The 20,096-nt window shown below is 45.8% G+C and overlaps 8 protein-coding genes across 8 annotated transcripts; 7 read left to right on the top strand and 1 right to left on the bottom strand.

Annotated features, from left to right (window-relative positions):
* Positions 1-280: 280 nt before the first annotated feature.
* GGS22DRAFT_167556 (uncharacterized protein) lies at positions 281-1,410 on the top strand (the record flags this gene model as incomplete). The annotated part of the gene is made up of 3 exons (XM_047962000.1): positions 281-487; positions 558-1,063; positions 1,128-1,410. Coding segments are annotated over exons 1-3 (857 nt in total), but the record flags the coding sequence as incomplete, so codon positions are not given.
* A 921-nt stretch (positions 1,411-2,331) lies between these two features.
* GGS22DRAFT_167555 (uncharacterized protein) lies at positions 2,332-3,702 on the top strand. The gene has a single exon (XM_047961999.1). The coding sequence runs from the start codon at positions 2,447-2,449 to the stop codon at positions 3,680-3,682; it is 1,236 nt and encodes a 411-aa protein (XP_047817454.1). The 5' UTR covers positions 2,332-2,446; the 3' UTR covers positions 3,683-3,702.
* A 515-nt stretch (positions 3,703-4,217) lies between these two features.
* On the top strand, positions 4,218-5,773 carry GGS22DRAFT_167552 (alpha/beta-hydrolase). Its single transcript, XM_047961998.1, has 3 exons — positions 4,218-5,004; positions 5,083-5,288; positions 5,351-5,773. Exons 1-3 carry the CDS (start codon positions 4,782-4,784, stop codon positions 5,711-5,713), a joined length of 792 nt encoding a protein of 263 aa, XP_047817453.1. The 5' UTR covers positions 4,218-4,781; the 3' UTR covers positions 5,714-5,773.
* Positions 5,774-6,090: 317 nt separating this feature from the next.
* On the bottom strand, positions 6,091-7,224 carry GGS22DRAFT_195268 (NADP-dependent oxidoreductase domain-containing protein; the record flags this gene model as incomplete). Its single annotated transcript, XM_047965645.1, has 4 exons — positions 6,091-6,399; positions 6,450-6,510; positions 6,569-7,125; positions 7,180-7,224. The coding sequence occupies 4 exons, from the start codon at positions 7,222-7,224 to the stop codon at positions 6,091-6,093; spliced, it is 972 nt and encodes a 323-aa protein (XP_047817452.1).
* A 1,089-nt stretch (positions 7,225-8,313) lies between these two features.
* GGS22DRAFT_167549 (NAD(P)-binding protein) lies at positions 8,314-10,090 on the top strand. Its single transcript, XM_047961997.1, has 2 exons — positions 8,314-9,490; positions 9,620-10,090. Exons 1-2 carry the CDS (start codon positions 9,030-9,032, stop codon positions 9,921-9,923), a joined length of 765 nt encoding a protein of 254 aa, XP_047817451.1. The 5' UTR covers positions 8,314-9,029; the 3' UTR covers positions 9,924-10,090.
* Positions 10,091-10,325: 235 nt separating this feature from the next.
* GGS22DRAFT_167545 (P-loop containing nucleoside triphosphate hydrolase protein) lies at positions 10,326-12,284 on the top strand. The gene has a single exon (XM_047961996.1). It carries the CDS (start codon positions 10,373-10,375, stop codon positions 12,209-12,211), a length of 1,839 nt encoding a protein of 612 aa, XP_047817450.1. The 5' UTR covers positions 10,326-10,372; the 3' UTR covers positions 12,212-12,284.
* Positions 12,285-15,519: 3,235 nt separating this feature from the next.
* On the top strand, positions 15,520-16,870 carry GGS22DRAFT_33745 (uncharacterized protein). Its single transcript, XM_047966843.1, has 5 exons — positions 15,520-15,787; positions 15,978-16,122; positions 16,177-16,300; positions 16,349-16,602; positions 16,659-16,870. Coding segments are annotated over exons 1-5 (528 nt in total). The 5' UTR covers positions 15,520-15,784; the 3' UTR covers positions 16,661-16,870.
* Positions 16,871-17,758: 888 nt separating this feature from the next.
* On the top strand, positions 17,759-19,475 carry GGS22DRAFT_33725 (phosphoglycerate mutase-like protein). The gene is made up of 3 exons (XM_047966842.1): positions 17,759-18,021; positions 18,163-19,064; positions 19,130-19,475. Exons 1-3 carry the CDS (start codon positions 17,986-17,988, stop codon positions 19,263-19,265), a joined length of 1,074 nt encoding a protein of 357 aa, XP_047817448.1. The 5' UTR covers positions 17,759-17,985; the 3' UTR covers positions 19,266-19,475.
* The last annotated feature ends 621 nt before the right edge of the window (positions 19,476-20,096 follow it).

Here is a 20,096-nt window from a genome sequence, read left to right as displayed (position 1 = left end):
GAAGGGCGAGGTATCTCGGTGAACGACACGGAATATCTTCGATTAGTTCTGGATGCATGGTTTGGTTTGTACGAAGTACATAATGACCTACTAAAACTCCAAGTAAGTGAAGTCCGCCTTTCATTCAGCATATGACGCTCGACTCTATACATAGAATGCGACTAACACATACTACTAATTTCTCTATTTTTACAGACGGCTGTGCTACTTGTACGTATCTCTCTTGCCAGGTACCTACTAGTAGGTAAATATTGTCGCACCTATGTCTGACTTTGGCCAGAGTATCATCGCTTTGAATATTAACGACTCTCGGCTCCCTGAGATCTTGGGTATGGGGATTCAATGCGCTCGAGATATGCGACTTACTGATTCGAACGTAATTCGGAATACATTTGGAGATGCTGACGACCAGAAGCTTGCAAGGCGTACCATCTGGGTTCTGTATTGTCTAGAGACAAATTCTTCCGTATATCGTGGGATTCCTCCGGTACACAACATCTTCGACTACACTCTCCAACACGCACAGTGTCATGATTCCTGTAACTAACGTCTTCAAGTTACTCCATTCCGACTTCATTAATCATCTTCCTACGACGCTTGATCATCCAGAAAAGCACGACCCTTTAGTCCTCCAGGTAGTGGCAGCAGGATTGATCGCTAGGTGCTTTAGTCGCGTGTATGGGAAACCAATGTTGGCGAATTCTACATTGGAATTGCAAGATTGTGTCTCGGCATTAGGACAGTGGCGCCGTTGCTTGTCAGACCACATCAGGCAACTCATTTCAGGCCAACGATTCGAAAGCCTTCACGAAGACGACAATGCCGCTGTGAAGCTGCGTTTATTCTGCTGTTACCACGAATGTGTTTATTTCTTATTCGGACCCTGGCTTCCACCTCTGTTGGGCTCTATGTCGCAGACCCTTGGTCACGATACAGAGACACCGGGTTCTACAGAAGACCACAAGCTTGTGTTAGCCGACGCACTCGGAAGATGCTTGGAGTCAGCTTACACGATCATCTCCCATGCCAACGAAATCGTATCCGTGGACAAGACTCTGGCAAAGTATGCTATCCTCCTTTATCCATTCATTAAATTATCGATATTTTCTAACGACGTATCCTAAAAGGCGTTTGCGTGGTTTAATGATAACTTCGGTATGCGTGATTACCTATGGCGTCCAATACGGGGATCCGGATATGAGAAAGAGGTCGCTGGCTTATTTAGGGATATGCTGCGGAACATTCAGTGGCATGTACCTAGCCGACAGCTCGTTGCCGTTTGAGGAGATATTAGACTTGGTCAGAATTATACGATCAGATAATTGAGGAGTCCCGCCTATACCGTACCTAAAATCGCCAAGCGTACCGACTGTGTAGGTACCTACCTAGATAGGGGCAATTAAATTAACCTATTACGATGAAATTCATCATCTCATTGTAACTCAAGAACCAGAATCTCCCTGGAAGTGTTAGTGGCTATTGCACAGAAGTTACCTAGTGCCCCACCAGGGCGCTATTTAGTATTAGGTACCGGTTCGCTAACAATTTAGGGCTGTTCGTCTAATTATAGTGCGCCAAACCTGGAATGCCTAAAACCGCCCAAAAGTTCAACAAGGTGTGATGGTACAATACCAGGCAGGTCCAAGGTTATTATTTGAGCGCTAAACAACGCTAAGTCCCTTCCAAGGTTTCCACGCCCCTAAGATCATTATTATCAGGGCATTTAGCGGTAAAAGTACCTACCTACCTAGGTCCATTGAACAACTTCTCTATTTTCTAGCAACTCAGTACCTATAGATACGTACCTACGTACCTACCTACCTAGGAGGTAGGGACGAAATAAAATTCTAAAGACAAGTACCACAATCTACCTCTTACAGATGGTCACGGAAAAAATCATAAGGCAAGCCTATATCCTCTCTCGTATTCATATATGGCCTTATCGTCTCACAGGTTCGTGCGAGCGCTCATGAAACCGTGTAGCTGGTCCACAAAGATTTTCACATGTTTTGAAACCTTCAAATTTTCTTCATATCTCTTCACATCTTCGACGGATTCCTCCTCAGATGCAAGAATCATCCTTGGGATTTTGACCTTTGCACCATCGGATAGATTGATCCTAGCCGGCGATGTTTGTACGGCAACTTTGAAAAAGAGGTTCTTCATCTCCAGCAAGTATACGAAGTAGGTACCTAGTAGGTATATTTTCGGTCTTTCGGTCTTGAGCCAGTAATAATGGGACCATGCATTATCTCCGAGCTTACCAATAAAGATTCCACCTAACTTACTAATTCATCGTAGATTCCAAAGTCCCAACCTTGAAGTTTTGACGCAATTAGTCAGCTACGTGTAGAACGGTATTTGTAGACAACTACGCCGCATCGGATCGCAAAGTAGGTACCTAGGTAGGTTGGGTAAGTATCTCCAAATCACGATATTCCGCAACATGGCTGGAATACACCGCCAGAAAGCTTGCATTGCCTGCGCAGATTCTAAGCGGAAATGCGACAAGCAGCTCCCCGAATGTCAACGTTGCTTAGATAGAGATGTAGACTGTGTATATCCCGAACCTAAGAGGCGGCGCAGAGACTATATTACGCACAACACCCAAGCTGGGGTCCCATCCCTTGACAACTATGCCGGTGGCGATACTTTAGAGAGCGGTCTTAATCTAGGAGACTGGGGCTCGGTAGGAGAGGTCGATTTCGATGTTTCCCTGTCAGACATGATACCATACATCCCAACGGTAATACCTGAAGGCGATGGCATTTCTAGTCCACCATACCCTTGGTTTCTCCAAGATGAGACTTGGGCAATGCAACACACCAACGAAGAGGCGGCTTGCATGACCTTTTCGGAATTAGAGCCTCTGATTCGTGCGGTCGAGGAAATGTTGCGATGTTGGGTCAGCAATGGGCACAATAGCTTCATCCATCGGCGACTATACGAGAAAGGCATGCCAATGTGTCTTCAGGACGCTTTCACGACACTTGCGACATATGTTAGCCGATCACCAGCGATGACGGAGACAATCCTGCAGATTGCGGAGGAACGCTCGTCGACACTAGCGCGCCAGGGTCTACCCGTCGCCGACGGCACACGAGGGATGTTAAACCATCTGGCTCATGTCCAGGCCCTATTTGTTTACGAGTTTATACGTCTGTTTGATGGCTCGATCCGATTTCGCGCATCTGCCGATAAGCAACTCCCCATTCTTCGGGGGTGGGTCGCGGACATGTGGGAAGCAGTAAAACGATACCGAGGGGAAGACGATAGCCATCAGTCCTCGTGGATGACAAGTGAGTTCGATAGAGAGTATGGATCTGCGTCGGAGATATGGCGTCTATGGATTTTGACCGAGAGCGTTCGACGCACTCATCTCATTATCGATACCGTTATTAATGTATATCAGATCATGACAAGGGGTTGGGCCGAATGCACAGGTGGCGTGATGTTTACGGCACGTCGTGGGTTGTGGGATGCTGAATCTGCACTGGAGTGGCTCGAAATGTCTCGTGCGAAGCCGCCACTTCTGGTGCCGTCTCTGAAGCCCGGGCCATTGATCTCGCAACATACTGCTGATGAGGTTGATGACTTCGCAAAGATGTTTTGGACTTACATAATCGGCCCAGACAAGATTCGGTATTGGATTTACAAAACCGATAAGGAGAGCGAGTCGTAATCTACTGTACTCACATCTACATACCTATATACTATGCAGTACCCTCCTACTGCATGGTGGTAGTAGGAATCTACTAGGTACCAATCTCGAGAGTTGAGGAAACTTCGCGCAATCCCGAGTACCAGGTAAATAAGAATCCCAATTATATACTAGGTAGGTACCTACCTATAGGTACTACAAGGTAATTCCAGTATTGTACCCACTATGTAGATACCTACCTAGGTACCTAGTAGTACCTATGTAGTAGGTACTAAGGTACCGTACTCAACATCCTTACAACGGATGGATTTCGGACTACATACTACTAGGTAGATGTTGGTGATAGAATTTCCTCTTTTACCAAATGCTTGGCGACATCCATGGATGCATGTAACATGTACCCCCAGGACCCAAAGGAATTGGAATTGGACCTCAGTCACCTAATGTACTACTTAGTATATAGGTACGATCAAATAATTTACATACCACCTTCGATCTAATCATAAATCCGAATCTACAGATAAGAAATAAACTTCTTACCAACCTATGTAAGTAACCTACCTTCCAGTTCATATACTATATTTATTCTGTGCCTATATGCACGTGCATTTAGATTTGTGATGGATCCTTGTGACGTACCACATTCCCGGAATCCCCATCCCCATTATCCCCACTGGGTAATCCCCCACGCACTAAAATACGTAGGGTAGGCACTAGAAATATTATCTGTTGGCAGCAAACTCACTTGCGGAGTACACACGGAGCATATATCTCGCCGGTTAAACCGACTCGACACCCGTCAGTTCACGTAACCAGGGTCTATACAATGAGCCACACCAACTCACGACATTCGTACATCGTGCTACGAATTACTGCTTATGAATTCCCTAACAGATGTGGATATCTAATGAGTGTTCTGTGTTGACACAGGAGTGCCGCGCGTTTCTACTCTCTTCAGGGATTTGCGAGGGGTCGAGATAGAATACTACGGATAGTCGGTCAGGCCCCTGACTCCAAATATGGGGCCGACTATATAATAATAAAGTGTGTTCTCCAAACAGTCGGAATCATTCTCCAAGCTCTCTATGCGACAGAACTGACTTAGCGCACTCGTTCAAATATGACAGCCCCTTCGATTCTCCTTATTCCTGGCTCTTTTGGGATTCCGGAATTCTACGATAACATCACCGAGGCTGTTAAGGCGAAAGGTTATGAAATCAAAGGGTTGCGTTTGCCGAGCGTTGGCCTGAAAGATGAGCCCAGAGGAATACCACCAACATTGTACGACGATGCTGCTTTCATTGCCAAGGAAGTAACAGTTCTCGCAGATGAGGGTAAAGATGGTGAGAAAGTCCCTAAAACTCTAGCATGATCCTCTCTATTTCTTTACGTAATATAATATCAGCTAAAAGTCGTATAAGTTATGCTCATTGGACACTCATATGGTGGTATCGCGATCACCCAGAGCACCAAGGGGCTAACAAAGGGGGAGAGGCAAAGACAAGGAAAGAAGGGCGGTATCATAAGACTTTCATATATTACAGCACTGGTGCCTCCCCTGGGGGTTTCGTCTATGAATATCCTGAGCACAATACCTGACGAAAACCGCGTTAAGCTTGCAACTGATGTTTGTTTCCCCTTACCCTTCATTCCTTATCAACCGACTCGCGCCTAACACGGGGACAATAGGACAAAGGCTGGCTTTATATCAGCAACATTCACGAAGCAGCTTTGATAACACTCTCGGACTATTCCGACAAGGCTGCGAGGGAAGCGCTTGTCGAACAATTTCAATGCCACTCCTCTGTCAGTTTTACCAATGAGTTGACGTATGCCGGATACAAGGACGTCCCTGTTTCTTATCTATTCTGTGAGGAGGATTCGTGTGTTATACCTCAGACCCAAAGAGACGGGATAGAGGTGGTTGAAAAGGAGAGTGGGAACAGGGTTGATATCACATACGTCAAGGCCGGTCATTGTCCAAGTGTTACTACCCCACAGGAAGTGATCGACTGGATTATTCGCGCCGCAGAAAAGGGTGAAACGGTTTAGGTGAAGAGTAGGCACTTATTGACTGTCACAGAACGTATAAGGATATCACCATTACTCGGCCAAAGCTACTAGGTACCTAGGTAGTAGGTAGTCATTTATAAATTACTAAGCCTAATGAGCCCATATCCCCTACAGTATGAGTATGGTCCGTTTTCTTACCAATCTTATAAGTTTCTTTGATATTATCCTCTTATCCTAAGCCTAAATTTCCCGATAAAGAGCTGAAGGGATATATATAGCGTTGATATCTCTGTGCCACGGTGAATGAAGTCATTTATATGAGTTATCGAACGGATTCAATTCGGAAAATAAAGAATCGTGACACAAACAGCTATACGATCAAAGTATATAGGTACCTATCGCATAAAACAACTTCACTAAAGATGATAAGGGGGTTCGGAGCCCTCCACTGCAGCGTAGATGGCGGTAACGGCATCAGCGATCTCAACAGGAAGGGGACCGGACTCGATTGCAGCCAGAGTCTTGTGCAATTGCTCAATCTTGGAAACTCCAAATATCACACCATCGCCCTGCTTCCCATCCAACATGCTGTGGAACACCGTCCATCTCAACGCAACTTCGTGGCCGTTGATGCCATATTTATCAGCCAGATTTTGAATGGTGGCCAACGAAGCTTGGACAGGAGCCTTGCTATACGACGAGCTGTACAGTTTCGCGATGTCATTCTTAGATGTACTGTCAGTACAAGCCAGGATATACTGATTCAAGGACTTACGTCGCCTTTCCACCGACTGGAGTTCCCAGCATGGCCCGAGAAGAAGCCGCCCGCCGCAGGGCTAATACAAATGTCAGTCTCGGAACACTTCATCTGCCTACCTAGATATAATAGCTTACCTGTAAGCATAAAATGCCATTCTGTGTTCGCGTAAGAGTGGGAACAGCTCTTTCTCGCCGCCCCTGACGAGCGCGTTGTAATGTCCCTGATATATGCTGGGTTTGTTGTACCCCTTTTCTTCGCATATCTCGATGAATCTCTTCACTTCAGCAGCAGCGTAATTAGACAGGCCAAAATTCTTGAATTTTCCTTGTTGGTGAGCATCGTTCATCGCCCTCGCGGTGTCCTCAAAGGGTGTATGGCGATCAGGAACGTGTAAAAACATGGTCTCCACGGCGGAAGTGTTGAGAGCTTTCAGCGACTTCGAAACGCTCAGCTCGATATTCGAGGGTAGGTGGTCCCCTGGATGGCCACTATGGACCTTAGTGTCAATGGTAAACCGAGAGGCTGCCACAGCTCGACCGAGTCGTTCTTCGCTGGTTCCCGGCGCATTCAAAGAGTAATCATGAGCGGTGTCGAGATGGGTATAACCTTGATTGTAAAACGCATCAAGAAGGGCTTGGACGTCTTCTTCACTATCGAAGGTTGTGACCGAGGCTTTTGTACTATCGCCGATCTGTCATCATCTAATTAGACGTTTCTGTGGTCGTTACATACAGGACGTACATACAGTATGAGTGCCGAGAATAATCTTCGGGGGTGTCTTAGAAGACATGACGTCTAACAAGATAATTGTAATTGCGGAGTGTAAAGAAGGTACCTAGGTAGGTAGGCAATATGGAATAATCATTGATACCTTCTTCACAACTGTACCAAGGGAAGCTACCATCCTTTATATACCTACCTAATAGGTACTTAGTTGGCATATAAGTACCAGTGATATTGACAATTCTCTACGCCGTCTCCCCTCAACTGCTTTGAAATCATATTTAAGATACACGTGAAAGATTTATCATAATCTGCGGAAATTTTTCTGGATAATCTTCTGATGAAGGAGCTTTGACATGGGCTTGGAGTTGTACTTCCGCAACTTTCCCGCAAAAGAACCGCACGTTGCCCGCTCGAGCATCAAGATGTACATCGGAGTTAAGTAACATGCGTCTCTTTTATGTATCTATGCAGTTAAACATACTATTCTATCGGTAAGGATAGCTTCCCTTATGGTAACTAAGAGTCACATTGAATGAATTCTACTTGACTTATTTATCCGGCTACTAATCTTACTATGTTGATATTAGATATTTAAGTAGGTACCTACCTAGATAGGTATATTTTGAACATTATTATTAAACTAACGAAAATCTAAAAGCATAATATGAAGAGACGAGTTTGGAGACGAGACTATCATTGAAAGTGATATACCTACACAACATGTTGAATATCACTTATTAAGATAGGCGGGTAAAGAAGGGGGAGGGGATAAAGGAGAATATCAGATAATAGGTACTAGGTCCAGCCCGCACAATATCATTCAATCAATTAGGTTATGCCATAAACACGTTGATTATAAATTATTGAATTATTTCTTTGTTCGTCGTCATAATTTCCTTTTCTATGGATGAATTTCAGCAGCCGGTCTTTTATGACATCAAATTTTTATATGTACCCAGGTAGGTATACCTAGTACCTACCTACATACTAGGTAATTACTCTGTAGCATCACAAATATCCTATAATTAACCTCTATAGCATTTACCGAGGAAAAAATGCAAGATATCTTATGTGGATAGATTATTCAAAGGGCATCATATCTTTTCTTTTTATCCATCTTCAGGTTCTGAGACAACGTCCCTTTTCTGCCACGGTGAAGTGAAGATGAGAACGCGCACACGCCCAAGATTCCTGATCCGGGTGTCGAATCCTAAAGGAACGTGCACGCGCGGGATAGATCATATAAACCACATGATCGACGGGTAAGATGTCCGTGGTGTGGTTCGGGGCATACACGGAGAGTGGAGAAATCGATAACCGTACCTGGCCTATTAAACGCCCGGGGCGTCATCACCTGGACCGGGGTGCGGAGCTTCCGTTGAAGATAACGACCACTCTGCCACTATGCACTGAAAGAAAGGAATGTGATAAGTGCTGTGCCATTGTCACACAGCAGCCGGGGGTGCCTGATTCAGCTCAGCAATCACTCGGCCGGACAAAAGCGTGGCATTTGCATGGCTTGTGCTGGGATCTCCAAGATAGAATTACGTCAGATAGGTGAAATCATTGGGCGCCATCTGAAGAATTGCTTTTGAGTAGCATTCGATTGCTCTAGTTCTTACCGATCATCTTTCAACATTACTCTAACCCGCGTCGTGGCGCTCTCACATGACGACACTTTATCCAACGGGCGTCTCCGGACTCGTTTTCTATACCCCGGCCGCTGAAAAGAGAAAGCCGAGATGGTTTATTTAAACGAAATGTGGTGGCGCAGCTTTCGACCGCGAGTTTGAATTGTGAAGTCGAATCTAGTGAACAACGAAGAAAGTGACCGTCGAATGTTAGGTATTGTAGACACAAATAAACATCATGCCGGCCACAATATCCCCAACTACCGTCCTGATCAGCGGGGCAAATCGAGGTTTAGGTAAAGGACTACTCACACGTTATCTTGCCAAGCCAAACCACATCGCTATCGCTGCCAACCGTAATCCGGAGAATGCCACATCGAAAGCCCTGGCTGAGCTACCCAAAGGCCAAGGTAGCCGTCTCGTCGTTGTGAAGCTCGATGCTTCGATCGAGGCCGATGCTGCGAAGGCAGTGAAGCAGCTCATCGCTCATGGCGTCGATCACTTGGATATCGTTATTTCCAACGCCGGTGTCTCCTACGCCTGGCCCAAGGTTTCAGACATTACGACCGAGGAGCTGCAAGGACACCTTATCCCTGACCTGTTCGGTTTGGTATGGTTATACCAAGCTACTCATAGACTTCTCAAGAAGTCCATGGATCCCAAGTGGATAACAATAGGCACCGTGGCCGCGAAGCTAGAGGTTAGTACGTCCCTGAGCAAGTGCCTACCTACCGGTAGATAATTAGTATTTGACCATATATACTAACTACCTATTCTCAGTAGGAAACCATTCCCTCACCTTCGGTGTCAGAGCTAATACATATATAGGGAGCAACCGCCAATCCCCAATGCTGCATACGCGACGTCTAAAGTGGCAGCCCATTGGGTGACCAAGAGAATCAACCAAGAGGAAGACTGGATCACGGCTTTTGTGATTCATCCAGGCTGGGTCGATACTGACATGGGCCAAGCAGTAAAGACTAACCTCGGACTGACTGGTAAAAACGTGAAGCTGCCAATAATAACAACGGATGAGTCGTGCGACGGGATGGTGCACCTGATCGACGTTGCTACTAGAGAGTCCCATGGAGGGAGATTCTGGGATTATGAGGGCATGCGGGAGTCTTGGTAAATATCTTATTCCATTGAATAGCGTTATACCTCTTGTTATTGTATTTATTCTGTAGTTACTAGGTAGGTAGGTAGGTATTAGATCTTGGTATTGAAATTTGGGGCCGTTTTCTGTGTATTATTGAAAGTCATTTAACCTGGAATACTTCGTACCTACGGTACATAAAACACGAGATATTAGGTACGGTGGTGGGTACCCCTCACAGTGCGTGATGGGTACATTCTAGGTACTATTAGCACACTAGGTACAGAGTACTAACCCTAAACCTTTTAAATGGGTACAGTGGATTAATAATTACCGTTTTAGGAAACGCGTACGAGCCATTTGTTATCGATAGCGCAAGAATATACAGAAATTTTGTGAAATTCTGAAGATAAGTAAGGTAGCTTCACATTTTTACCAGCAATACCCGCCACGACAGACATCGAGGTCGAGGTTAGTTCCGCAGAATGCGTTCTTTCCTGTCGGCGCCTATATGCCCAGCATGTCAATTCGCAGCGAATAGTCGAGCCGTTATCCCATTCATCTCTCGAACATGGCCAACACAAAGATTCTTCTCCGGTCGAGCAAGAGCTGGTCCCTCGAGAATGGTATTATCTGATCGCGTTGCACGCCCCCCAAGACGAGATGCCCAAGATCACGACAGCTCAACACCTCACCGAAGGTCACAAGGGCCGTTTGGTGGCATGAATCAGACATATGCAAACATACGAGAGCCTACATCGAGAAACTCGTTCCGAAAGAACGACGATAGAAGTGGTGGGGATAGGAGGGGTGGACAAAATGATGAACGGCGGAACAAGGCTATGAAAATGCGGGGCTCATTGGCGACAATATCATATGGACACAGGACGAGGACGAAGGCAGGCATGACAGAACTAGAATCGTTCGATAAATTCGACCTTTTACCCTCCATCAAAGAAGCTATATCTCAGGATGTGCTGAAAGGTATGGTCGGTATTAAACCTACTCCTATCCAACGACTTGCCATCCCAGCCTTACTAGGCCAGACTGAGAGTAGGCGATCTTTCCGATCAAATAAATCCAATGAGAGGCAGGAATTCTTGCTGGCAGCGGAAACCGGTTCGGGCAAGACTATGGCATATCTTTTGCCAGTAATTGATGCCCTCAAGAAAGCCGAGGCGGCTGATCCTGCTATTGCAGCTTACCAAGAGTACTTCACGAAACAGATGAAGGAAATGAAAGAGCCAGGATATACCGGTCCCCGCGAATTTGATCCTCATCCAACAACAGCAAGGCCAAGAGTTGTTGTGTTGGTACCAACGGCTGAACTAGTTGAACAGGTAGGCAGCGTTGCTAAGAACTTGTCTCATCTGGTCAAATTTAGAGCGAGTCTTTTCTCTGCCAACATTTCGGCCCTGGTCATAAACTCGAACATGTACAAGCCCTCGGGGATCGACCTCATCGTGTCGACGCCTCACTTATTGGCATCGATGGCTGATTCGGATCCTAATATTCTATCTAGGGTTAGTCATCTGGTAGTTGACGAGGCCGATTCTCTCTTCGATCGTAGTTTTGCCCCTGTAACAACGGCTATCCTAGATCGCGCGCTGCCATCTATGAAACAACTCATCCTATGTTCCGCCACCATCCCCAAAAAACTTGAAAGCTACTTAACTTCCGAATTCCCGGCCATGGTCCGACTCACCACACCCAATCTTCACGCCATCCCTCGACGTGTCCAACTAGGAGTCATCGACGTGGTGAAGGACCCTTATCGAAATAACAAGGACCTTGCTTGCGCGGACGCTATCTGGACTATCGGCAAAGATTCCGCGCGTCACGAGAGTTCCGTGCCTGGAGAGGTAGACGTTAAGCGTATCATGGTTTTCGTCAACGAACGCGAAAAGACGCAGGAAGTAGCCAACTACCTCGTTTCGAAGGGGATCGATGCTGTTGCGCTTCACCGGGACACTGCTGAGCACCGGCAGTCAGAGATGCTGGGCTCATTCACGACTAATGAACCGATGAAGGCCGCAATTGACAAGTCGCCGGTCCCGCCACCCGGCAAGGGGCGGCGGATTTTGCCCAACACTAAAGTTATCGTAGCTACAGACCTAGCCTCGCGAGGAATCGATACCTTAGCAGTTCGTCACGTAATATTGTATGACGTACCTCATAGCACCATCGATTTCATACACCGGCTAGGCCGCGCGGGTCGTATGGGTAGAAGGGGACGAGGAGTCGTGCTTGTAGGCAAAGATGACCGGAAAGATATCGTGGCTGAGGTCAGGGAAAGCATGTTTATGGGTCAGGCGCTTATCTAGAGGCGGACAACTGTACAAAGTCAGCAGTGTGCAATTCTGTATAATAGGAACCTGTATATCAACTCTATGAACCTCAAGATACCTTTGAAAGGTTTTCTGTGCACACATTCATGTTCGTTGTTGGTCACTACCTACCTAGCTCACCAAGAAAAGACGGCGAGATTATCTACATGGTGAATGATAGCAATATCCCAAACGCATAAGAGCTTTAGCTACCTAGACTGCATGATGTAGAAATAAAGTAACAAGGCTACGCTACCCTAGGTTCCCTCAAGACCAAGTGTGTTTCATGATATGAGATGCCGAATCAAACTGTATGGGAGTTGCAAATCACCTAAATCAGTTACTCAACGGTTATCGCCGCATTTTTCTGCATTCGATGAGGAGATACGGCTTCTGTTTATGTCATCCATTCATGCCACCCATTTTATATGAATAAAATAGGGGTTATACTGAAATTAACATCACGTAAAACGCTATCATGAATAACGTACCTAGTAGGTAGGTACTAAGTAGGTAGGTATCTGGTCAAACAATTTCAGGAAATATTGGAATATAAGGTACTACGTAACTATGATAAAGCTAGACAGAACATTTCGACTACCTTCGTCGTGAACCTACCTAGGTAATCCTAGCTGGTAGGTTTAAATTTAATGTAATTGTACTCTATGCTGAAGTTTGGTATACAGATTAATATTAGCTTAAAAGGTCTATTTATTGATCACTGGGACGTCAGAATCATGCGGGTGGGTGCTATTTAGGTGAAGAGAGAAAGGGGCCACGCAGAGCAACATTGGACGTCCAATCTGGGGAACCAAATGGAATCTTCACCTCCTATCCGAGGACACTTGTCTTGGACCCTTACACCGCTTTCTGGACATGCATCTTGCGGTCTCTTTTCCGGAAAAGCAGATCATTGTCTTGGAAGGGTCTTTGATAAAGTTTACAAGGAGCTCGTCTTCAACTAGGCAGTCCTAGGAGCATCACTACCACAGACTAAATTATCAACTGCAATAGTAACCCCGGGATGTCTTAAGTAGAGGCGGGCAATAGGTATAACACATTGAAATAGTAGATAATTCAGGTGGAGTTATATAAGGGTCTAGGTTTCTGTAGACCCTTATTCCCCATCAGGATTTAAGTCAAAGACCCTAGATCGTCGTAATCGCTAGCCATCATTAGATGATAATATGATGTATGTACCTAGTATGATGAAAGACACCGCCGGCGCGTCTATTCCGGCGGTTGCAGGGTTCTAGCAAAAGAAAAGACGAAGATTAAGACATTTAGCTTACTTGCAATGATGCGGAATTTACATACCAGTCCGAAGATCTAGATAGTTCCTCTGAACTCGCCCTTATTTTATAAAATATGCACCTGCTTACTGCCTACCTACCTAGGTAATAACCTAACCTAGTGCCTAAGTGATGACTTTTATGGATGACAAGCGTATAGGCAGGTCCTTATTATTTATGAACGAGATTTTAAGGTATATATCACATCCTAGTAGAATTAATCGGTCCTGTAAGCCGCCTTTAACGTGCATTAGGGAAATATACTAAGCATCTTTTTCAATTGGCTGTATGTACCTATGTATGTCCTAACACTTTTCTATCAAATTTTCTACGTATCATATGCAGGACTAGATTCTTTGGCTCAATGCCTAGGTACGAACCCGTTTCCTGATTAGGTAGCGATGGTAAAACTTGCTGGGAAGGTGAGGAAAGTAGTACTATGATGTATGTAGGTAAGTAGCTGGGTAGGTAGTCGTCACCTTAAGCCACACCGTTGCACATCAAAACTACAGCGGCGGGATCGCCGCAAGCTCAGACGTTGAAGCCGCCACCCATGTCGAGAGCTCAAGCGCATTCCCTTAGGAAGAATCGTAGGACCAACGTAGCATCCTATGTGTCGCAATACGAAGTATGTCGGCATTAGCGAATAATAAGCTTTGATACTCGTTTCGGTTGCATTCGAGTGCTCGCACTATCTGGCTTAACATTGAACTTTTGACGGGTTTCTTCGATGCTGGTTAGCGCCGTTGGTTAGATCGTCAACTTGAGTTCCTAACACATCTTAGTAATGGAATCTAGACAACAGCTGAAACCTGACCAATCAGCGATCACTTTCTCCTTGTGGATGATTTTCCGCAAGCCATCCATACTAACATTTGCTTTTTCTAGAATAGCAAGTAATAGTCTTTATGACCTGTTAGTTACTGATTCGAAGAAAGTAATGCGGCAATAAATCCATTGAATAGCGTCTTGTATCCTCTATTTCCTGGGCTGAAGTAAAAATCCAAACATTCCAATATACACCTAGGTACACACCTATTCGTAGGTAAGAAAACTTATGTCTGTCATTATTAGGTAAGATATTAGATTGGGATTAGCAAATGCAGTAAGTAGCATAGAGCTTTAGGGGGCTTTGCGTTGGAGATGTGCAGCGTGTGCAGCGTCGATGAAAGCTTAATCAGGATTCACCGCAAATCATGACTGACCCCGGCGTGGATCCCGCTAATTCTTAACCTTTCTAACAGTCTCCTTTTCTATCTCCTATCATGGACGAAGCCATGAAAGGCTAAAAAAAAAAAAAACTAGCCTCGTGCTTGATGCTGAAACTGATCTGCGTTTAAAAGTTAAGGACGTGTTTTTGGTCGAATGCCTAGAATAGAAAACCCGGATTGGTAACAATGCTTATTACCTGGAGGTATGAAACTGGATATTCATTGCTGAGGTATGATATGCGGAATTGTTACGCGGAAATCGATGCTGTCGTCTAATCTCCGAGACGACAATAGTGCCCACTTAGTTACGGTTGTGCTCGGCCATCTTTACGATAGTACACGATTTGTTTCCTTGGTTTCATCATGTTCCCATAAACTTGATATGGGTGAGGGTTAAATTAAGGATAAGGATAAGGTTAATACAAATTTATGAGCTAGAGATGTTCGCGAACGAGATGCCAAGACTGGAGGTTGCATTGGGAAAGGACCAAGAGAGATGAGGATGGAACCTTGCACGGAGGGTTTGGAATCTTGGGCCAATGTGAAGATTTTCCATCGTCGGGGGCTAAGACCATGCCAATCAAAGATTGCCATAGGATTGCTCGCTAAAGACAATCAGTGATAGCCTCCGGGACCCATGGATCTCCCAAAGACGGGGACTTACTATTTTCGGTGGTCTTGGCACTTCTTGTGTCAGATCGCCGGTTTCTCCCCCGTTCTAGTGTAGCGGAATTGGCCAATGAAAGATTGAAACAAGTGCTCCAAGTCTCTCCCCCATATTCTGGATGTCCCACCCTGCCTCAGATCTTGCTGAAACGTCGCGAAATCCTGCCTACGCCTTTTTAAGCGACGTTGACACTAAATGCCGCTGAGAGCTTCGACCCGTCATCGTGAAGGGGGAAAAAATTCAGCAACTGTAGTGCGACGGCACGTGTGTTTTAGACCCTGTCACTTATGAAAGAAAGGCGCCTCGAGCGCCAAGCCCTTGACAAGGCTTTCAACGTTGGGGCTCACTTCGTCATGGCCCCAGTGAGAATGCATTTGAAGACTAGGATGCGAGATATCTAATGGTAAATGTGTATAAGTAGCCAAGAAATTCGCGATAATTCAGATGATTTTTTTTCCCTTCTCCATCCCGTTCTAAGCACTCCAAGCATCCGCTTCGTTTTTCTTCATTCCATCTCTTTGCTCTACTTCGTGTTCATACCCTGGTGGCCGGTCTACCGTTTTAAAATAATCACTCATTTTTCATCGATCCAGTGGACGTTCATTGAACAATTTCAGCTTTCGCCTTCTCTTAAACCAGTCAAAATGAAGTTCATCAACATCCTCGTTCTCGCTACCGCCGCCAGTGCCCTGGTGATGCCTCGTCACCACGCCGGTCAGAAGGCAAACGGTGGCAAGAGTGAGTTCAGCAGTCTCGGTCCGCTTCCGAACGTCCTCTAACAATGACTTGTAGATGTAGCAGCAGCTGGTGCTAACGCCGGCGCCAATGCCAACGCGGCGAACGCCAACAACGCCGCCGCAGCCGGTGCCGCTACCGGCAAAGCTGCCAAGGCTGCTAAGGCTAATGCCGCCGCCGCGTAAGATGCTCGCACTTTTCACTTCTGATCGTTGCTAACATATCATAGCAATGCTAACGCCAAGAGACACCATGCTGGACAAAAGGCCAACAAGGGCGCTAAGGGAGCAAATGCCGCCGCTGCTAAAGCCAATGCCAACAACGCTAAGCGACATCACGCCGGACAAAAGGCTTCTGGTGCTACTGCGACGAAGGCAACGAAGGCGAAGGGCAACAAAGCTGCTGCTAAGGCTGCTGCCGCGTCCTCTTCCGCTGCCGCCGCCGCTGCTGCCGCCACATCCGCTGCCGCTGCCGCTGCAGCTTGTAAGCATGCCCCGCTCCTGTTCTAATGATAATTAGAAGCTAACTGGTCCTCATAGAAATTTAATAGCCTCTCGGATACCTTAGCTACGAGATGTGGATTCTTGGATTTACTGGGTCCCGCAATGATTTCTCGGGTTGCCGACCTAGTGTTGGGCATATAACTCGGGATGTTCATAGGAAACTATAGATTAGTGCGCATGAGCAGAGTGTACATACAATAAGGAATGAAGATAATGGGCGAGATCGTCTACTGGATATTTTGACCTGTCCCTATATGTTCCGTGACATCGGTGTACGGCCGTTTCGATGTGGGTTACCATGATTTGCATTGACAATACGAAATTCTTAGTACAGAAGCGGTGTTATATATTCGAGGAGTATTGTTAGAATTGGAGCTGAGAACTCGGCATTTTGCTAAGTCTGAAATAAGTATCAAAATACGAGCATTGAAGAGCTAAATATAGAATCTGACTTAGAGTTAATATCCGATAATATGCAACTCTTGATTAGAAGGTACGGATGTATATACCTAGGTACCTACTAGGTAGGTACATACGCTAGCAGGCTAGGTAGGTAATCAGCGAGACATTTCCCTTTGTCAAATGCTTTTTTTTTTTTTTTTTTTTTTTCGGAGCCCTCACCTTTTCGCCAGCCAGATGATATATGGTGACGCTACTAGGCTGCTAGGTACAGCGCCTCTTACCGCTCTGCCACTCTCCAACAATTACGACTACTACTACTTACTAGGTAATACCTGAAGTACCTACCATAGTATGATGACATAAACGCTATTCCCGGCATCTAATTTACATCGACTTAGTGGCAGAATTCCATTGCAACCCGACGGTATTGCGGGGTTTTATTTCTATCTAGCACAATTAAGTAGGTACCTAGTAGGTATCACAAAAAAACAGTTCCCGATATTTTAGGGTCGTTACGTATACCAGATATTGATCTATGTTATGAAAAGGGGCATGTACTAGGTATTTACCTAGGTACTAATAGTGCAAACTTTGAATCTACAAGATTCGCTTAATAATCCACACGTGACGCTCGAGGTGCTTTGACCACCTCAGTAATTAGGTATCTATACCTAAAAGGAACTTACCTCGGCATTGTTCACGTGAGTTTCATACCTACTAATCTTATTCCCAATCATGAAGCCATTCAATCATTCATTCTAGACATTCGTATCATATATCACAAGGTTTTTGAGCCAAGCCTCAAACAATCCCCGTATACTTCGTGTTACCTAGTAATTGAGTATGTGATGAATCAGTTGCAGCTGAAGTTGATCAATTATACCATCAATATCACAAACTTACCATCCCATTTCCCACCTGTCCAATCAGAAAGCGATTCTCGACGTATCAATATATATCAATGCCTTTGGAGGTCATCTATGTAACTCGGCACGGGGTAAGAAGCTGTACCTCTAGTTCACATAACAAGCAACCGTTTCTAATTCTAAGACTATCCCATTTCACCCCCCGTCCCCCCCCAATTTCAAAGAAGCCGCTCGAAATGTATCTATTCGAACGAAAGCTTACTTTTTATTAGTTCCGTTCCCAGTGGACCGTTGACCCATCTACCGGCAACTATTCATCATTCATTCCGTCTCCTACGGGGCTACCTACCGATCCCGCTCTCACGTCCCATGGTGTTGACCAAGCAAATCAGTTAGCCACACACCTGCTAGAACTTAATCCTCCCATAGAACAGGTCTATTCTAGCCCTTATTATCGATGTATGCAAACTATTCAGCCATTCGTACGCAACTTGAGGCTTCTCCAGACCCAATCGTTTGGTAATGTCTCGGGAAGTATTCCTAGCATTCGCGTAGATCTCGGGCTTAGTGAATGGTATGGTTTAGCGCGCTTCGACCATCCGTCATCCGCACCCCTGGATGAGCTGCAAGATTTCTTTCCCGAACTTGACCGAACCTACGTCTCTAGTCCGGCCCCTTCACGTCGCGGAGAGTCTCTGTCGCGGCTACACGGCCGAGTTGCGAAGATGATCGACTTCATTATCAGACATAGTGACCAAGAGGGCCATAGAGCGGTGATATTATCTACTCATGCAGCGGTCGTCATAGCCCTCGGGCGGGTTCTCACAGGACAGATGGAGACGGACTTCGGCGCATTTACTTGCGGACTAAGCAAATTTAGACGACGGGGATCCGAAGCTATTCGAGCGTCTCCAAGTTCTAACACCGAGACGAGAATTGAAGCTACAGTTCTGGCGGCGCGGGACAAAAGGCAAATAGGGGTAGAGATAGGATCGAGGAAAGCTCATAATGATTTGGAAACCGATCCTGCAAGCAACGTCGATCCCTACCCACACGACTCACCACGATTTGACCAGGGATCGCAGGGGGGGAATAGATCCGGACTTTACGGAGCCTGGACCTGCGAGCTGGACTCTGACTGCAGTTTCCTTCGTGGCGGCGAGGAAAGAGGATGGTGAGTGCCTCTTGTTTAGAATTTCCCTCTTTGTGATCTTCTAGCAATTAGCTGAGCAATACTAGGAGATTCTCTGGCGACGAATCATTCATCGAAACAGATGATAATGGTCTATGGCTGCCGACGCCATCTTGCTCTGATACGGCCGTTGACAGCCACGACAGCCACATTGACCCAGTAGTTGGGACCCCGAAGCTCTAGTCTCAAAACTACGCAAACAGTCGCTGGCTTCAATACGCGAGCCCGCAATTTGCGCACGGATGAAATGTTTGGCCAACCTTTTGTCTAGACTAGGTATTAATGTCTTATTCGGCTGCAAGGTCTGCGACACCTTCAAACTTTTCTACATCATCGCCGACCTGCCCGATAATATTTTGTCGCTAAAAGAAATACCGCCTCCAGTTACTAGAGCTCCCCAGATGTTTTTTGTCAAAGAAGGCTGAAGTTCACCCAATAACTTCTTTCCGTTTCAGTGTAACCGTAGTACGACAACGGCTGTCATTGTTATCGGTAATTCTGGCGTTCTGAGACCAGCGCCATCATTTCATGAAGATATGGCTTATCACCTGACATGTTTCAAACCAAGGAGCCTCAAAGACTATTGAAACATCATCCAGTACTTCAGCGAGCCGAGAGCCGAATATAACCATATTCGCGGTGGCAAGGAATGCTAGCTGTTGCAAAAGTACAACCTGGAATACAGCTGGAAATTGAGACAGTCTTAGGATGTGGACAGGCTCTATGAAATTTCAGCGTCCCGCCAATATGATATGTCATAAGTGCACATCTCACCGTAAGCCAGTTTCATCATAGCGGGATATATAGGCAGGTACCTATATACGTATCTCGCGTGTCCAGATCTCGGCTTTCACCCCGACAAGTACTCGTGAAAGGCTCAAAAGTATTGTTGCGCTAAAGCTAACTTCGACGGACCGTCGGTCTGTGTCCTTGGCGAGACGGGATTCGATCTGGGGAGAGAATTTTATGGTCTCCCAAGACTAAGTAGCTACAGAACCCTGGTGATCATTCTGG

Source organism: Annulohypoxylon maeteangense (assembly GCF_022496945.1).
Source record: "Annulohypoxylon maeteangense strain CBS 123835 unplaced genomic scaffold GGS22scaffold_12, whole genome shotgun sequence".
Classification (NCBI taxonomy): Eukaryota; Fungi; Ascomycota; class Sordariomycetes; order Xylariales; family Hypoxylaceae; genus Annulohypoxylon; species Annulohypoxylon maeteangense.
Note: the sequence above shows the minus strand (reverse complement) of the source record. Positions and strands in the feature narration are given on the sequence as shown.